Source organism: Hypanus sabinus, chromosome 8 (genome assembly GCF_030144855.1).
Source record: "Hypanus sabinus isolate sHypSab1 chromosome 8, sHypSab1.hap1, whole genome shotgun sequence".
In the NCBI taxonomy this organism is placed as follows: domain Eukaryota; kingdom Metazoa; phylum Chordata; class Chondrichthyes; order Myliobatiformes; family Dasyatidae; genus Hypanus; species Hypanus sabinus.
In genome coordinates, this window is record NC_082713.1 from 139,096,725 (window position 1) to 139,117,137 (window position 20,413).

The 20,413-nt window shown below is 43.1% G+C and overlaps 1 protein-coding gene across 5 annotated transcripts in view; it reads left to right on the forward strand.

The window, feature by feature from the left end:
* The first annotated feature begins 1,912 nt into the window (after positions 1–1,912).
* Positions 1,913–20,413, forward strand: part of LOC132398481 (protein bicaudal D homolog 1-like) — a 241,590-nt gene continuing 223,089 nt past the window's right edge. For all 5 annotated transcript variants that reach the window (XM_059977997.1, XM_059977993.1, XM_059977994.1 and 2 more), the window contains exon 1: positions 1,913–2,532. In XM_059977997.1, coding sequence (XP_059833980.1) covers positions 2,311–2,532 — 222 coding nt within the window. In that variant the 5' untranslated portion in view covers positions 1,913–2,310. The remainder of the gene's footprint in view (positions 2,533–20,413) is intronic.

Genomic DNA, 20,413 nt, shown 5'->3' on the forward strand with positions numbered 1-20,413 from the left:
TGAATGAAATGAACGTCACACTGGGTGCTGAGGAGCTCCTTCACAGGGCGCAATGGGCACTAAAGCTGAGGGTAATGAGGTTCGGTACTCATGTAATTTGGCTCCAGGGCTATGTGAAATGTGAGCCTGTAATGAGAGGCCAGCAACTGATGTAATGGTTAATGCACCAGATGTAATGGGGCTCTGTCACAGAGTGTAATGAATCACTTGCACTGGCTGTAATGAAGGTCTTACTCTCTTCGCTCACCACTCATTTATAGAGATTGTTCCTCATGACATACAATTGATGAGTTGCTCTGGGTGTAATAATATTCCCGTATCAGATGTAACTGATCTACAACACTTGGTGTAATAGTCCTGTCACTCTAGGATAAAGTGTCTCTGGCATGACTGCATTAGGGCTCCAGAGGCTGAGATATTGGAGCTGTAGCTCATTGTGTGACAGAGTCTGGCAATGGAAGTAATGGAATTCTGGTCTAGGTTTAATGGGTTTCTCATACTGTGGATATGGGCTCCAAGCTAGCCACAGAGGCTTTTGGTACTAGGTATAATCAGCACCAGACTACTTGTCTAGGACAGGGACCACAGAGATTAGAATACTGCTAATTTTATGGATGCTGAGTGATATGTGGTTGGCCAAGAGTCCTGGGAGAAGTCACATCTTAGAGGGATAAAGACATGAATTTTGGCTGCAGATGACCTGAGTTGAGCAATGGTACATAGTGGCCTTCCGGATGGGAGCAGGTGGTGTTTCCACTTGTTCAACATGAAAGACGGTGTAGAGTTCAGTCCCTTTATCTAAAAAGCTTGCCTTATAGAGAGGGCAACAATGATCTGCCAGAATGGTTCCAGGGATGTCAGTTTTACTGAACAGGTGGAAACTGAGCCTAGCAAACTGAAAGAATGATGCGTGATTTTGTTGAAAATTACAACACTTATATAGGGCTTGTCTGGGCAAGTGGTATACAGGATATTTCCCTTGGCTGAGGGTCTTTGAACCAGGGTCTCAGTCACAGAATAAGTGCCATATACCACAAAAGTGAGGAGAAACGTTTTCATAGAGTTATAGATGATAAATCTGTCCCCAAGGGGGCTGCAGAGGTTCACTTGTCGAATTCATTCAAAACAGAAGTCGACAGATATTAAAGAAATAAAGGGACTTTGAGTAAAAAAAACCGTGGTGGAAGATAGCATAATCTTGGAAGAATGGCAGAGCAGATTTGAACGGCAAAAGTCTCCCCTTGCACAGTTCGTCCTAATCTTTTCTCAGTTTTAAACTCTCAGAGTCTAACTAACTCTAACACGTGTTTGTAGGGAAGGAGAGTAAAGTTATTAGCCAGGGAACAGCATATCCCAGATTTTCGGTGAAGAATCTTTCTGTTCACCCACTACTGGTTAATGAACGAGCATCGTGATAAATGAGATGGCGTGCTGGGGTCATAGGAGCGGTAGGACAAGAAAGGAGCTGACTGTTGTCAGCACACGCCTAGAACTTGGTGCAATGTTTCCAAACGGCGTTGCTGAGATGGTAGGTCAATGGGACAATGGAGGGGGACGGGATTAGATCCTCAGTGGGCACGAGGCCATTGCTGAGGAATGGATGGAGAGGAGGATTGGAATGATTTACCAGCCGGCCGAGAAGGGAGAAACGGGAGGAGGAAGTTGGCCAAGAAGGATGGTTTACCATTATCGCATAGCTGACCATTCGTGGGTTTGTTAGGAAATTGTGACTCTTTCCCGCCTTTGCCACTGAACATGGAAATGGACGCCTGGCCCATCTCTGATATTGAACGATCCTGCGACAGTGACTGTCTATATCTACTTTAACTGGTTTACATCGGGATTTGGGAGGATTATTGCTCGGGATGATCGGATTACCCAGGTTGAGCAAACTCCAGGCGCACCAGTTATCGGATTATTGGGCGTGTTGGTTCTGGGGATGATCCCAGCTGCGGCGGGGATTCTGGAACGGAGTTGATCCCGGGAGTGTGAATCCAGGCGGGGACGTGAGCGGCTGGGGGCTGATGTGCCCGCGTTGGGACGTTTCCAGGGATGCTCGGGCTGCCTTGGCAATGGGTTTATTCCGCCGCCGTTGACGTCATGAGGCAGAGGGAGGTTCAGGCAGTGCCTCAGCCGAGATGGCGGCTCGCCTCAGTCCGGGGAAGGTGCAGTCGTGCTGAGCGGACCCGCCGGGTGATGCTGCGGGGTGCAATTTCGCCGTGAATCATCCGCTCGCCGTCATCGCCACTCGGAGCGTGTCCGCGGCTGCAGGTGGATCGTCGCCCCGCACCCTTGCACCCGCTCGGGACCATGGCCGCAGAGGGTGAGCTGCTCAAGGCGCAGAGCGTGGAGCATTACAAGGCTGAGGTCGAGAGGCTGGCGAAAGAGCTGTCCGAGACGACCCACGAGAAGATCCAGGCTGCAGAGTACGGGCTGGTGGTGCTGGAGGAGAAGCAGTCGCTGAAGCAGCAATACGACGAGCTGGAAAGCGCCTACGAGACGGTCAGACACGAGCTGGAGCAGCTGAAAGAGGTAGGTGGGGAGGGAGTCAGAGCAGAGCCGCCTGATGCTACCCTCCCCTCACCATCTCTGCGGCTCCGGTCTGTGTCCGCTCCCCTACACGGGACCGATGCGTCGGTGTTTTGTCTCCTAGCCTTTCAGCAGCTGGGTTCACAGTCTGCGGCAGAATGGAGTTCACCTCAGTGATAGAGCTACGTGGATTGTGACCCTAACATTGTATGGGCCCTGCCTCTACCCTCTCTCTCCGCTGTATCGCCGTCTGTGGGGTTATTAGATACTACCCGCACTATAGGATATTAGATCCCGTCCTGTCTGTTACTGCATGAATGACGGGGTCGAGCTGATATTTAAAAGAAATATAGTGACTGTGGGATGGGGTTGCAAAACCCAAAGGCGTTCTCTTGACATTAGTCATCAAAATAGACCCGTTGCTATCTGCTTCACGTTGATTTCACACAAGATTTGCCGTCTCTGATCCTGCAGAGAGTCTGGGGTTAGAGAGCAGCGTTTGTCAGCCCCCGGACTCACCAGCGTGGAATGGGTTTCTTCGCTAATAAGAAAACGATAGGCCACGGTAGCTGTTGAAGGCGATGCCTAACGGCGGGGAAGCTCTTTCTAAAGGTGTGCCGATGATATGTTGAAATATATATTTTTAAAAAATCAACAACTCAGTGTTAGTGCGGTCAGTATCCGGGCAAGCTGCCATCTATCACATCACTTCCCTTAGTGCAGGAGGTCAGATGGAACATATAGAGAGACCGTGAAACCCGTAATGGTCCAGGCTGGTGAGCAATAATGATTTACAGTTCGCCCCTCCCTTAAACTGTGCTCGCAGAGATAATGGAGAAAACAAACGGCAGGGAGCGAGTCATTTCTGTCAGATATCCGCCAAAGGAGCCTTCTGAATCTTCCTCAGTTGTTGACTTAATCCCAGAGTTGGCCGGAGAATCTGTGATAAGGACGGCTTTCCACATAGAATAATTGGTATCTGGCAATGGTGGGAAGGCGGTAATTTAATCACAGGGTTTTACATGACGAAAGTGAAATCCGAGTGAGTCCTGGCGATCACCTGAACCCTGAAATTGATTACAATCCTCCGGCTATTTATAACCACACCTTGTTACCACCTTTCTGCTGTGACATTTCAGCGCCTCCGTCGGTTTTCACTGCACTGTGACCTTGGTGCCATATGTTAATATCGAGAAATGATGATCTTCAACTGTTTAGCAAAACTCTCGGCAGTTACATTCTCTTGTGTTTAGTGTTAGTTGCACAAGTCACACTCTAGTGAAGAGATTTGCACGGACACTTTCATTGTCCTGTATGGAAGCAATGGAACAATTAATACTTATGCGTGTTTGGGGGACGTGGCTTTCGTTGGTCAGCCTATTCCATTTTGCCTCTGAACTGTGGTGGTTTTCTCCTTTCAAAGGTCGTGGTGGATCAGGGCATTGTTGGGAGGTTTACTTTCTGGACTGAAACAAATAGGCTTTTTACATCAGTTTGATGGTTTCATATACAATGATACCAGCTACTTGTTACATATTCATTTTATTACATGGATATTTGGATTGGATTAATGAGTTGAACTTGTGTCTCCAATAGACCAGGCTTCTGGAAACCAGTCCAGTAACATTACAATTGTGCTGCTTATGGGTGCTGGTGTTTCCATATATTTGAACAAATTATAGATGGGGTTGGGTTCTATCATTATTTGCAGGCCTTTTCTATAATGTGCTCAGAAATTGGACATAATTCAGAAGATGTGAAGCTTGGTTGTTTGTACTGAACTCATTTCTGTACTCATTCCTGTTATGGGAGAGGGGAAAAAGATGAAGTCATTTACTGACAGAAAATAACAGCATAAGCAACTTGTGGCTTTTATGATCAGTGCATCTGTGAGACAGCATTGCCCATCCTTAGCACTCAGTTACTGCAGTGTCACCATGAGGCTTTGTTCCTTCCCCTGCCCAGTTGTTGGATGAGCTCACAATGCCAATGTAATATGCTGTCTGGACTGGCAAAAGGAAAATAAACACCAGGCGTTGTGAAGCCCCGTTAACCATAAACTTACCTGCAGCGACTTTGTTTTGAAGAGATGTTGATAGTAGCACAAAGAATGTTGGTACACTGGGATTGGGGTGAGAATCATAAGATAGAAATTAAATCTGTGGCGAATTTATTGCAACTTTACAAGGAGGTGCTGGAAGAAAGAGGCTGGGATGATTGTGTTCGAAAACATTTGAATGTGGGAGGGTAGGTTGAAAAAAATTAAAATGTAGAGGGTTTTGAGGATCTAAAGTACAAGAGCAAGGAGGCTATCTTGAAACTTTATAAAACACAGATTACACCACATTTTAGGAAGGATATGGAGAGTGAACGAACAATTTGATGGAATGGTTCTGTGGAAGAATTCCAGCTACAAGGTTAGACTGAGGAACTGGCTTTGTTGGTGCAAAGGAGCCAAGGAGAATTTGATAGAGGTGTATAAAATCATCCCTGGTTTTAACTGGGAAAACGGTGAAATAGCTCTGATTAACAAAGTACTTGAGAGTATACAAATTAAAAGTGAGTGGGGCCCTGTGGTTTGTTCATCCTGCAGCATGTAGGAAATCAGGGATACTTCCAGTGTCCCTGACGACTAGGTGTACAGGAAGTGTGTCCAACTGCAGCTTCTGGCAGACCGCATTGAGCGTCTGGAGCTGCGATTGGATTCATACTGGAGCATCCGCGATGCTGAGAAAGTCGTGAATATCACGTTCAGTGAGTTGGCCACACCACAGGTAAAGGCTACACAGGCAGAAAGGAAAGGGGTGGCCACTAGACAGCATAGCAGCAGGCAGGTAGTGCAGGAGTCCCCTGAGGTAATCTCCCTCCTAAACAGATATACTGTTTTGGATACTGTTGGGGGAGATGTCTCATCAGGGGAAGGCAGCAGCAGCCGAGTTCATTACACCATGGGTGGCTCTGCGGCACAGGTGGGAAGGAAAAGGAATGGGAGAGCTATAGTGATAGGGGATTCGATTGTAAGGGGAATAGACAGGCGTTTCTGCAGCCACAAACTAAACTCCAGGATAGTATGTTGCCTCCCTGGTGCAAGGGTCAAGGATGTCTCTGAGCGGCTGCAGGACATTCTGGAATGGGAGGGTGAACAGCCAGTGGTCGTGGTGCAATGATATAGGTAAAGAATGGGATGAGGTCCTACAAGGTGAATTTAGGGAGTTAGGAGATAAACTAAAAAGTAGGACCACAAAGGTAATAATCTCTGGATTACTACCAGTGCCATGTGCTAGTCAGAGTAGAAATAGGAGGATATTTCAGATGAATACGTGGCTTGAAAAATGGTGCAAGGGGGAGGGATTCAAATTTCTGGGGCATTGGAACCAGTTATGGGGGAGGTGGGACCGGTATAAACAGGACGGTCTGCACCTGGGCTGGACTGGAACCAATGTCCTAGGGGGAGCGTTTGCTACTGCTGTTCAGGAGGCTTTAAACTAATGTGGCAGGGGGATGGGAACAAGTGCAGAGAGACAGAGGGGTGTAAAATGAGGGTAGAAGCAAAAAGTAGTAAGGTGAAAAGTAAAAGTGGCAGGCAGGCAAATCCAGGGCAGAAAGCAAAAAGAGCCATTTTTCAACATAATTGTATAAGGGCTAAAAGTGGTGTAAAAACAAGCCTGAAGGCTTTGTGTGTCAATGCGAGGAGCATTCGTAACAAGATGGATGAATTGAATGTGCAGATAGTTATTAATGAATATGATATAGTTGGGATCACAGAGACATGGCTCCAGGGTGACCAAGGATGGGAGCTCAACATCCAGGGATATTCAATATTCAGGAGGGATAGATAGGAAAGAAAAGGAGGTGGGGTAGCATTGCTGGTTAGAGAGGAGATTAGCGCAATTGAAAGGAAGGACATTAGCCTGGAGGATGTGGAATCAATATGGGTAGAGCTGCATAACACTAAGGGGCAGAAAACGCTGGTGGGAGTTGTGTACAGGCCACCTAATAGTAGTAATGAGGTTGGGGATGGCATTAAACAGGAAATTAGAAATGCGTGCAATAAAGGAATAGTAGTTATAATGGGTGGCTTCAATCTACATATAGATTGGGTGAACCAAATTGGTAAGGGTGCTGAGGAAGAGGATTTCTTGGAATGTATGCGGGATGGTTTTCTGAACCAACATGTCGAGGAACCAACTGGGAGCAGGCCATTCTAGATTGGGTATTGAGCAATGAGGAAGGGTTAGTTTGCAATCTTGTTGTACGAGGCCCCTTGGGTAACAGTGACCATAATATGGTGGAATTCTTCATTAAGATGGAGAGTGACATAGTTAATTCAGAAACAAAGGTTCTGAACTTAAAGAAGGTTAACTTTGAAGGTATGAGACGTGAATTAGCTAAGATAGACTGGCAAATCATACTTAAAGGGTTGACGATGGATATGCAATAGCAAGCATTTAAAGAGCACATGGATGAACTACAACAATTGTTCATCCTAGTTTGGCAAAAGAATAAACCAGAGAAGGTAGTGCACCCGTGGCTGACAAGGGAAATTAGGGATAGTATCAAGTCCAAAGAAGAAACATATAAATTAGCAAAAAAAAAGCGGCACACCTGAGGACTGGGAGAAATTCAGAGACCAGCAGAGGAGGACAAAGGGCTTAATTAGGAAAGGGAAAAAAGATTATGAGAGGGAACATTAATACTGACTGTAAAAGCTTTTATAGATACATGAAAAAAAGATTGGTCAAGACAAATGTAGGTCCTTTACAGTCAGAAACAGGTGAATTGATCAAAAGGAACAAAGACATGGCAGACCAATTGAATAACTACTTTGGTTCTGTCTTCACTAAGGAGGACATAAATAATCTCCCAGAAATAGTAAGGGACCAAGGGTCTAGTGAGATGGAGGAACTGAGGGAAATACATGTTAGTAGGGAATTGGTGTTAGGTAAATTGAAGGGATTAAAGGCAGATAAATCCCCAGGGCCAGATGGTCTGCATCCCAGAGTGCTTAAGGAAGTAGCCCAAGAAATAGTGCATGCATTAGTGATAATTTTTCAAAACTCCTTAGATTCTGGATTAGTTCCTGAGGATTGGAGGGTGGCTAATGAAACCTCACTTTTTAAAAAAGGAGGGAGAGAGAAACCGGGGAATTATAGACTGGTTAGTCTGACATCGGTGGAGGGGAAAATGTTAGAGTCAGTTATCAAAGATGTGATAACAGCACATTTGGAAAGAGGTGAAATCATCGGACAAAGTAAGCATGGATTTGTGAAAGGAAAATCATGTCTGACGAATCTTTTAGAATTTTTTGAAGATGTAACTAGTAGAGTGGATAGGGGAGAGCCAGTGGATGTGGTATATTTAGATTTTCAAAAGGCTTTTGACAAGGTCCCACACAGGAGATTAGTGTGCAAACTTAAAGCACACGGTATTGGGGGTATGGTATTGATGTGGATAGAGAATTGGTTGGCAGACAGGAAGCAAAGAGTGGGAGTAAACGGGACCTTTTCAGAATGGCAGGCAGTGACTAGTGGAATACCGCAAGGCTCAGTGCTGGGACCCCAGTTGTTTACAATATATATTAATGATTTAGACGAGGGAATTAAATGCAGCATCTCCAAGTTTGCGGATGACACGAAGCTGGGTGGCGGTGTTAGCTGTGAGGAGGATGCTAAAAGGATGCAGTGTGACTTGGATAGGTTAGGTGAGTGGGCAAATTCATGGCAGATGAATTCTCCACAATCAGGAGCAACGTCTTTGCTCCATCTAGCTAGTCAAACCTTTCAACAATTTCATAAGCTTCAAGGTGACTCTTATTCTTCTCAGTTCTGGAATCTCTCCTTATATGGCAAACTCTGGAACCAGTCTAGTGAAATCTTTGCTGGAGTCCCACTGTACCAAATAAATCTTTCTTGGGCAAGGAGAACAAAATTGTACACAAATATTGAGGTGGGGTCTCATCAAGGTCCTTACTCAACTAATCAAGCCCTCTCATTACAATGGCTAACACCCCATTTTGCCTACCAATTGCTTGCTGTATCATCACATTCACTTTCAATGGTATGTGCAAATGCGTACTCGGGTATCTTCCATCAGCATGATCCAATCACTTACCGCTTAACAATACTCCGCTGTTAGTTCACCAATATGGATGACCCCACATTTTTCATCATTATGCTTCATTGGCTATGTTTTTGGCCACTCAGTCAACCTGTTCAGATCCCCATGAAACTTCTTTATTAACCTCTATTCCCACAATTTCACCTAATTTAGTCTGATCAGCAGACTTGGAAATATGACATGTGGTCCACTCAACCAAATTCCTGATATGGTTTGTAGATCCCAGTACCCTATCACCCACAAACTGGCAGTCCTTTGTACCCCCGTTCTGCTTTCTGTCTGGTAGCCATTTTTCTATCCTTATCAGTATACTGATCCTAATTCCATGTGCCCTGATCTTGTTAATTAAACTTTGTGAACTTTATCAAATGCCTTCTGAAAATCCAAACCTAGTGGTTCCTCCTTAACCATTGTTTGAGTCACATCCTCAAAGAATTGCGCTCCAATAGTTATTTTTGTTAAAATATCCATATTTTAATGTTCCTTATGACATAGGCTATTCAGCCTCTGTGTAGTTACTATTAAATTATTGGCTCAACAAAATACTGGGAAAATGTCTTGCCTCATCAGCATCATCATTAAGAAAGAACGTAACTTGGATTTAAATCCTGTTACTCATTTAAACTTATCCTAATCAGACCATGTTGACCATACACTACTTCCTTTAGAGGTTGCATCATCTATCAACATAATTATTAATAAACACAGGTGGGCATTAATTGAAAGTTTTGATACAATTATAATGAACTCTGGAACTGCTGACAAAATGCTTAATTTTCTGACCATAAACTGTGTCATCTAAAAGAATGTCTGCAATTGAATATTTACTGCATTTCCTTTCACAACTTCACAGGAAGTGAAGTGACCCTTGCCAGGATTAGCAGGTTGGAATAACATTCAGGCATGCACAGATAAGTGGCAAGTAACATCTGCGTAAGGCCATAGCCATCACCAATAAGACAAGTAATATCAATACTTTTTGTTTAATGGTATTGCCATTATCTAATCTGCTACCAATTTCCTGGATGTCTCCTTGACCAGGAGTCTCAATGTTGCATAAATATCAAGGCAATAAGAGCAGACTAGAGTCTGAGTAAGCAGTACTAAATGATACAGTTCCTGTTTCACCAAAGTCTTTCCACTATCTATAAGACATGAAGTAGGAGTGTGAATAAACACATCAAATACTCTCCACTTGCCTGGAATAATGCCACTCTGTCAACTTTCAGCACCATCCAGGATCAAACAGCTTACTTGACTAGCACCTCATTTACTCACTCCGTCACTGTGTCTGAGTTGATAATACAAACTGCAAATTTACTGTAGTTACTTACTAAGGCTTTGTTGACAACCAAGTTGCACACTACCCTACTTTGGAACTATTTCACCTGCTAGTAGGCAGAGGGCAGAAGGTTGCTTTCAGAACTGGAAGACTGTGGCTAGTGGTGTTCACCAATGCTTGGTGCTTGGCCTATTGCTATTTATCATCTACATTAATGATTTGGATGAGAATGTACAAGGCATAGATACAGTAGTAATTTTGCAGATGACCTTACAATAGGTGATGTTTTTGAAAATGATTTGAGCAGCTGAGTAAGGAATAGCATATGGAGTTTAATTTTGATAAGTGTGAGGTTTTGAACTTTGGGAAAACAAATCAGAGCAGGTCTTTCACAGTGGACAGTAGGACCCTGGGGAGCGTTGCTGAACAGTGAGACTGAAGGGTACCAGGATGTGGTTCTCCGGTGCCACAGGCAGGTAGGGTGGTGAAGTAGGCTTGTTGCATTCTGTCTTCCACCAGTCAGGGCACTGAGCATAGAAACTGGGATGTTATGTTGCAGTTGTATTGGTGTGGCTCTATTTGAAATACTGCTTCAATTTTGGTCACTCTGCTATAGGATATATGGTATTCAATTGGAAAGAGTGCAGAGGAGATTTCCAAGGATGTTTCTAGGGCTCAAAGGACTGAGTTATGGAGAGAGGTTGAACAGGTTTGGACTTTACTCATTAGAACACGAGGGGTGCATAAATGCCACTTTTAAAAACAATGTACATGTACTCTTCAGTTTCTCTGTTCCACAACACTCACCAGGGCTTCACCATTCACTGTGAAAGTCCAGAAGACAAACACACCTCACACTTATCCAATTTAAACTCCGTTTATCATTCCTTGGCCCATTTACACAGCTGATTAAATCATCTTCACTGTCTATAGAGATCTATAAAATCATGAGGAGCAAAGATAGCCAATATGTGCAATCCTTTTCTTAGGGTTGGGGAATCAAGAACCAGAGGATATAGGTTTAGGGGAGACGAGAGAGATTTGCTAGGAATCTGAAGGGCAACTTAATCACCTTAAGGATAATCAGTACATGGAATGAACAGCCAGAAGCAGGTACATTAATAGGGAAAGTTTAGAGAGATATGGTCCTCGTGTGGACAAATGGGACTAGCATTAATGGGAATATGATTGATATGAACCACTGGGGTCGAATGGCTTGTTTCCATGCTGTCGTATGACTTTACGTTGGGCATAATATATCAAATATTTATGCCACATTTTTCAGGATGTTTGCTTTTGTAAATAGTGACACATTAGGCAGGGTTTATGATCAATAAGTGATGCACTTATTGAAAGTAAGACTCCTTAACTTTGCTGCTGATCAGGACAAGCCGAACCACTGCTTTCTCCTTTGGTGATGGATTCCTCTTATTTCCAAGGCCACCTCCATCATCTCATTACTTGTTTTTATAACTAGACTAGCTGACTGGCCCATCGAGCAAAGATGCTGCCTTGCAGATCCAGCGACTCACGTTCAATGTGGGCATTAGTGCTGTCTGTGTGGAGCTTGCATGTTCATCCTGTGACTCATCCAGAACTTGCATGTGGCCTCCGTAAACTACCTCCAATGTTTGGATGGGGGAGCAGAAGATGGGGGAAATAGATGAGAATGTGGAGAGAATGAAATGATGGGGAAGGATTGGTGTAAAATTGGATGTTTGATTCAAGACCTGTTTTCTGTACTCTGGCCATGGTTCCTTAGCTCCGCCTTCAGCTGATTCTTAGCTATTGTTTTTTTTCCAAAAAAATGTTCACGTGAATGTGGAAGTTGCTGTGAATGTTAGCTTGTGCTGTCTATCACTTGTTACCTCATGAACAGAAATGTTGGCTGGTCACTTCAGAGTCCTGTTAAGAATCTGCCACAGAATTCCTTCCTGAGAAGATGAGAGGATTAGATGGCTTTTTATGACATTCTTGTAGTTTCAGTGTCACTGTGATGGTAGTAGTTTTTTGTTACAGATTGGCTTGGACTTAAAAAAGCCACAGCTGCTATAGCATGAATCAGACTCACACCTCTGGATCAATAGGCCAGGCTTCTTGCTTCTTGCCCAGTAACTTCCCCCATCTATGATGGAAGCTTTAATTTCCTGAGGTAGTGTGAGATGACTGGAAGGATTTAGGATGATGATTGTGTATCTATGTTTCAACATGGGTTATATAAACCGGGGAAAAGAAAATAGAGATGATAAAGCATCATTGCTGGAAGTGAAGCCAGTTGCTAAGAAAATGATGGAGTTTTATTTTATTTCATCTACAAGAGTACAATACCCAAAGCTACAATTTCCAAGCTCGGCTCCATAAAGATGGCCACTTTAGCATAACCTCTATTGTTGTTTAGTCTAACTGCATTAGGATGCAGTATGTTGCATTAAAATATTGGATTCAATGAAACACTAACTCAGGTTCAATTTAATGGATGCTTTAATGCTTGAGTGTGTATTTCAAAGGAGTACTGATAAAGTGGTTGGAATTTTTCTTTTATATTTAAGTAATCACATTCAATTAAATGACTCAGGGTGCATCAAGTTGAATCATTAACACACAACCTTCCAATGCACCACCAAAACATAGTCCATTCTTCCTTCAAATTTTGTGCCAAATACTTAATAATGAAAGATGCACCTTTAAGTTTGAGGGTTATCTTTCCTCTATAAACCTTCAACAATAAATCAATACTGATTAGGAGGGAATTGCAGAGGGATTAGATGACTTGGTGATTCTGTACAAAAGGCACCGTTCAGAATCTTGTTAAAAAGAACCTACAATAATTGGAGTCCTTGGTCTTTTTACCATATGTAGGGTCATGTATGCCCCCATTCCCTTGGGCTAGCCAATCCATCCTATACTCATCGGTAGCAAGCAATGGTGTGTTCCTTTCTTCCTACAAGTCCCAAGCCGGTATTTCTGTGTACCAGTCACAAAGCTTATGACACACTGGTCTGCAATGATCCCTGCTCTACCGTATGTTTCCTTGACAACCATTACGCTATCCGGAAAAATCTCTCCAGGTCTAACCAAGGTGTGATTGATTGCCCCTTACCCTTTCTTTTTATGAACGTAAGACACTGCTGGATATTAAGAATATTAAGTAGTGTAGGTCTACCCCATCAGCAAGTTGCTTGATAGCTGCGTTCTGCATACGGTACCTACTGCAACTATTGAAGGAGGAATGTGTCAAAGGGGGTGTGTGGAGGTAGCGCATGCTCCAACAACCGGAGCAAACGATTATCTTGGACATTGTCCTTGTGATTGCAGGATCCTGTTGGACATTGATAATGTAGAATTCCTCAAGTCTGGTCCTCCAGTTGATTGGGGAGCTGAATGACAGTGATTGTTGCTGCGGGGTCTCCTGTTGCAGCCACCCAGAGGAGGAAGTGCTGGAAGTGCTGTGGCATTGCAGGCGGCCATGCTGGGTGGGGGGGGGGGGGGTGCTGATTCTCTTGTCAATGCTGCCTTCCTGCGTTCAGTCAGTGATAGACAAGCTGGACTTCATCCATCTGTGGTTGCATTAGCTCATGATGAGAAACTGCAGTGTATTTGTTGTAGAAACGTGGCTTCAGGACAAACTCCCATGCACCATCAATCTATAGGCCATGACACCTTGGCACCTGGAGCTGTATTATTTATATTTTTGTGACTATGCATTACTGCTATCATAATTATATGTGCTATATGTGACCTGTACTGTTATTACTATGTTTTGCACCTTGGCTCTGTTTCATTTGCCTGTGTTCATGTGTTTGGTGGAATGACAATTAAACTTGAACTTGACCAGAAAAACTGGGTATCCTGCAGTCGTTATTCTGCAATGTGAGACAGTCCTTTGCAATTGCCCCCAAACTGAGGATCTCCCTTCATTAGGCAAGAATATCTAGTTCAACAATGGAAAGAAATGTTTTTGTTGTAGGAGGAACGCGGTTTGCTGCATTGTTGTGGTTGCAGGGAATTGGAGGTTCATTGGTTGCTGAGCACTGTTCTCTCTCAGCTGTGCGAGTGTGAGGCTGCGCATTAACTGAAATACTCCTGTGCACATACCCTTGCTGGCTGCACAGCTGGAATGATCTTTTATCTCGTGTTTACAAGACATAAAAATTTCCAGCTCAGAGCAAGGGTTGATTGGTGCAGCTGTAAAATAATATTAGAAGGAGCATTGTTGCTGAGTCTCAGTTTCAGACACAAACAGTTATCTGTAACACATTATTAACACCGGGTCCTGCATTTTCTAATTGTTTTCCTCAAAGTTAGAGCAATGGAAGCAGGAACTCTAGTCCAGCCCGTCCTTGTCAAGTGTGCTGCCAGAGAGCTAGTCCCATTTGCTCATGTTTGGTCCATTGTCCTCTGAACCTCTCCTATCCACGTGCTTATCTAGATGGCTTTTCAATGATGCCAATGTGCCTGCCACAACCACTATTTCTGGCAGCTCGTTCCAAATATACACCACCCTTTGCACAGAGAAGCTGCCCCTGATGTTCCCTTTAAATCTCTTACCTCTCATTCGTTTTAGTAACCTGTCACTGGTGCCTTCACTCTCTCCTTACACCTCATGATCTTACATATCTCTGTCAGGCTACTCCTCAAACTCTGATGCTTCAGGAAATAGTCTTAGACTACTCAACCTCTCTTAGTAACTCAGGCTCCCAAGTCCACGCAACATCCCAGTAATCTTTTTCTGCACTATTTCTAGTTTAATAACATCTTTCCTAGAATGATGACCAAAATTGTACACAATGCTTCTAGTGTGGCCTCAGCAATGTTTCAAATAATTGCATCATAATCTCCCAACTCCTATACTCAATGCACTGATTGATGAAGGCCAGACACCTTCTTCATGACTCTTTCTACATGTGACACCTCTTTAAGTGATCTATACACGAGTATTCCTTGGTGCCTCTGTTCCATTACATACCCCAAGGCATCACCATTCACTTTTTAAGTCCTATCCTGGTTTGATCCCCCAAAGTGTAATACATTTCATTGATCTATATTGAAAGCCTTTTGCCAATCCTCGGCCCACATATTTAGCTGATCAAGATCCCTCTGTAATTTTCCATAGTATTCTATATCGTCTACAAAAATCTATTTTAGTATTAGACACAAATTTATTAACTATACCTTGTACGTGCACATCCGAATCATTTATATAAATTACGGACCACAAAGATCCCAGGACTGACCATGGACACAGAACAGACATAGTCTGAGAAACAATCCTCAGCCATCACCCTATGCTTCCTATCACTGACCTATTATGAATCCAGTCCACTACATCACCCTGAGTCCTGTGAAACTTAAGCTTCCAGTGTTGCCTGCCATGAGGGCCCTTGTCAAAAGTCTTGCTAAAATCTGTACAAAAAATATCCCCCTTGGTTACCTCCTTGAAGAACTCCAAGAAATTTGTCAGACCTGGCTTCCCACACACAAAGCCATTTGGACTGTACCAAAGCAGAACGTGTCTCTTCAAACATTGGTGGGTACAATGCTTCAGAATCCCCTCCAGCAATTTACCTACCACCAATATGAGGCTCACTGGCTTGTAGTTTCTGGACTTGTTTTTACTATCCTTTTAAAACCATGTTATCACATTAGCCATTCTCTAATCTTCCAGAATGTCACCGATGGCCATAGATGAAGCAAAAATCTCTTCAAGGGCCTCCACAATTTCTTTACTAGCTTCTCACAAGGACCAAGAATGCACGAGGACAAGCCTTGGTGATTTTTCCCCTTATTGTACTTTAAGATCTCCAAAACCTCCTCCCTGCTCATTTCCTTAGCTGCCATAATTTTCTCCACCGTAAAGACTGAAAAGAAATTTTCATTAATTATCTCAACCATTTCTTTTGGCTCCATGCACAGACAGCCATACTGATCTTTAAGGAGATGTATTCTCTCCCTGACTACCATTTTACTTTTTATACACCCATGGAGTCTATTAGCGATTAGTTGTTATGATGTTGTGGGCATCACTGAGTCATGGCTGAAAGAAGGTCATAGTTGGGAGCCTAATATCAAAGGATATATTTTGTATTGAAAAGACAAGCAGGAAGACAAAGATGGTGGTGTGGCTCTGTTGATAAGGATTGGAATTACATCTTTAGAAAGAGGTGACATAGGGTCAGAGAATGTTGAATCTTTGTGGGTGGAGTTAAGAAACTGCAAGGGTGAAAAAAAAATGGGAATCATATATGGGCTTCCAAATAGTAGCCAAGATGTGGGGTTGAGATTGCAAAAGGAGCTGGAAAGGACATGTAATAAGGGTAGTGTCACAATTGTAATGAGGAACTTCAATATGCATGGGGTTGGGAAAATCAGGTTGGTGTCAGATCACAAGAGAGGGAATTTGTTGAATGCCTATGAGATGGCATTTTAGAGCAGCTTGTGCTTGAGCCTACTAGAGGAAAGGCTGTCTTAGATTGGGTGTTGTGTAATAACCCAGATTTTATAAGGGAGCTTAAGGTAAAGGAACCCTTAGGAGGCAGTGATCACAATATGATTGAATTCACATTGCAATTTGAGAGGGAGAAGCATAAATCAGATGATTCAGAATCACAGTGGAATAAAGAGAATTACAGAGGCATGAGAGAGGAGCTTGTGCAGGTGGATTGGAGGAGGATACTGGCTAGGATGACAGCAGAGCAGAGGTAGCTGAAGTTTCTGGGAATAGTTCACAAGGTGCAGGATAGATATGTCCTACAGATGAAGTTCTTAAATGGCAGGGATAGGCAACTGTGGCTGACAACGGATGTTAAAGACAGCATGAAAGCCAAGGCAAGGGCAGATAATGTAGCAAATGTGAGTGGCAAGTTGGATGATTGGAAGTTTTAAAAATCCAACAAAAGACAACTAAAAAAACCACAAGAAAGGAACAAGTGAAATATGAGGGAAAAGGTGAAATATGAAGGCAAACTAGCCAATAATATAAAGCAGGATACTGAAAGATTTTATTAATTATTTAAAGAGTAAAAGGGAGGTGAAGGTTGATATTAGACCACTGGAAATGATGCTGGTGAGGTAGTAATGGGGGACAAAGAAATGGCGGATGAACTAAATAAGTTCTTTGCATCTGTCTTCAGTGGAAGGCACGAGCAGTGTGCCAGAGGTCCGTGAGTGTCAGGGGGCAAGAGTGTCTGCCATTGCTATTACAAAGGAAAATGTGCTAGGCAACCTGAAGGGTCTTAAGGTGGGTAAGTCATTGGGCCTAGATGGACTACATCCCAGAGTACTGAAAGAGGTTGCTGAAAAGATAGCAGATGCATTGGTCATGATCTTTCTCAAATCACTTGATTCTGGCATGGTTCCAGAGGACTAGAAAATTGCAAATGTCACTCCACTCTTTAAGAAAGAAGGAAGGCAAAAGAAAGAAAATTATAGGCCAGTTAGCCTAACTGTGGTTGGAAAAGTGTTGGTGTCCATTACGAAGGATGAGGTATCGGAGTACTTGGAGACTAATGGTAAAAGAAGTCAAAGTTAGCATGGTTTCTGTGAAGGGAAATCTTGTCTAACTAATCTGTTCTTTGAGGATGTAATGAGCACGGTGGAAAAAGGAGAGGCAATGGATGTCATTTACTTGGATCTTCAGAAGGCATTTGATAAGGTGCTACACATGAGGTTGCTTAACAAGGTAAAATCCAATGGCATTACAGGAAAGATACTGGTGTGGATAGAGGAATGGCTGACAGACAGGAGGCAGCCAGTAGGAATAAAGGAGGCCTTTGCTGGTTGGCTGCCAGTGACTAGTGGTGTTCCTCAGGGGTCAGTATTGGGACCCCTACTTTTCACATTATTTGTCAATGTTTTAGGTAATGGAATTGATGGCTTTGTGGCAAAGTTTGTAGATGATACAAAGATAGGTGGAGGGGTAGGTAGTGCTGAGGAAGCAATGCAATTGCAGAAGAACTTAGACAAATTGGAAGAATGGGCGAAAAGAGTGGCAGATGGAATACAGTACTAAGAAATATATGATAATGCATTTTGGTAAAAGGTGCAATAGAGCAGACTATTATCTAAATGGAGGGAAAATTCAAACATTAGAGGTGCAAAGGGACTTAGGATTCCCCATGCAAGACTCCCTGAAGGTTAATTTTTAGGTTGAGTCTATGGCAAAGAAGGCAAATGCAATGTAGGTGTTCATTTCAAGAGGAATAGAATATAAAAACAAGGAGATAATCCTGAGCCTTTATAAAACACTAGTCAGGCCACACTTGGAGTATTATCAACAGTTTTGGGCCCCATATCTCAGAAAGGATGTGTTGTCATTGGACAGAGTCCTGAAGAGGTTAATGAGGATGATTATGGGAATGAAGGGGTTAACATATGAAGAGTGTTTGGCAGCTTTGGGCCTGTACTCACTGAAATATAGAAGAGTGCGGGGAGATCTCATTGAAACCTACTGAATGTGAAAGGACTATATAAGGTGGATGTGGAGAGGATGTTTCCCATGTTGGGTATGTCCAGAAATAGAAGGTGCAGCCTCAAAATTGAGGGGCGACCTTTTAGAACAGAGCAAAGGAGAAATTGTTTAGCCGGAGAATAGTGAACCTGTGGAAAGCTCTGCCACAGACTGCTGTGGAGGCCCAGTTTGTGGATATATTTAAAGTGAAAGTTGATAGTTTCCTGATTGGTCAGGACATCAAAGGATATGGGGAGAAGGCAGGTGTGTGGGGTTGAGTGGGATCCGGGATCAGTCATGATGGAATGGCAGAGCAGACTCAATGAGTTGAATGGCCTAATTCAGCTCCTATGTCTTATGGTCTTATGAATTTTGCTTCACCTTTCCTGCCAGATCCTTCTTGTATCCTCTTTTAGCCCTCTGAAATTCTCTCTTAATTAACAGGTTTAATTAAAGGATATTGCACCAAATCTAGTCATCTCTCAGGTTCATTAATCATGATTGACCAGTGATCAGCAGCAGGAGTGGAAAATTGTCCATATTTATTTTTCTTCTACAAATTTTCTTAAATGTTGCAGTGTTGCAGTTAATACTACCTCAGCTGAGAGAAACTAAGTCAGTACTTGAACTGCGTGGGTCTGAAATTGAGTGACTTATTATAGACCTCAGATGAAACCTTGGACCTTATTGCCAAGTGTAATTACCTATTTAGTCGCAGTGGGACTGCCAGTGGCTTCAAGAAAATAATGGCCTGCTCTCTCAAAATAGATGGGCTTTGTTATTCTTGGTTTCCCACAGATTCAAGTTAATTCTCCTCCTATGCTCTATTAGGTTGATTTTCCTTTGTATGCCACACCTCCCCAGCTTTGCCTCAGAACAACTGTTCCATCCAGATGAACAGCTTCCTCTCCCCAGCATAGCAGTTGTTCAAGATAACACCTTTGTGTGCGTGTGAGTGTGTGTGTTCGGCTCTCCAACAAAATGCAATGAATGCTCTTGTCACTGCTTTCACTTTTAAATGCACTGTCATGCTTTCTGATTGCTTGCATGACAATCTGGAGCGAGGCAGGTCCAGGAATGAGCAAAGCCTTCCTGGGCTAACTCAGCTTCAGGAATTTTACATTGGCTGTTGCTGCAGCTTCTCCTGCTTTGGGTCATCAAAGTCTGCAGTGGTTTATCATTGAGACCTCTGCATTTATTGTTGTCATGTTATCTGATTGCACTCTGCCCTGTGTTTCCCAGTTGCCACATCTCCAATGCATAATATCTCCTGCCTTGATTTTACCAGCCTCCCAATCTCCACCACGTGGAACAACAACTCTTTGATGACAACCCCTCGCTGCTGGCAACCTCGCTTTGACAAGTCTTGCATTTCCAATGACTTACTGCTGGCATTGGCTGCACATCCCCAGTGTACTGAATCTTTAGTTATCCTTACAGTTGATAAGTTCTCCTGTGGCTTCCCCCTCCTAAATGTGTAACTCATCTAACCCTACTGAATGACTTTCGTAGTTCATGTTTCTGACACCAGCCTCTTTTAAACTCCACTCACTCGACAGCATTTTTAGCACCAGCTTCTTCAAATGTCAATCACTGTATCCTGGAGCTCCCTAAATATCTCCACACTCATTGGAAAACACACTGCCAGGAATTAAGCAATCATTTTTTAAGGCTATCTCCATTTTCCCATCATGAGTTATTAATAACTAGAGGGATATGGGCATTGTGTAGCCAGAAGGGATTAGTGTAGTCAGATATTTATTTACTATTTTAATTATTCTGCACAACATTGTGGACCAAAGAGCCTCTTCCTGTCTGTACTGTTCCATTTTCTATGTTTTATTATCTTAAAGGGTATACAAAAATAGAAATTACACTAAATAAATGAAAATGCAGGTGCTGGAAACCTGAAATAAAAGCTGAAAATGCTGGAAATGCTCAGCAGCTAAAGGCGGTTTCTTCTTACAGACACAAAGATTAGCATTGAGGAGCGGAAACTGGAGAAACTCAGGCAGCATTCCTGGAGGGACATAAGCAGT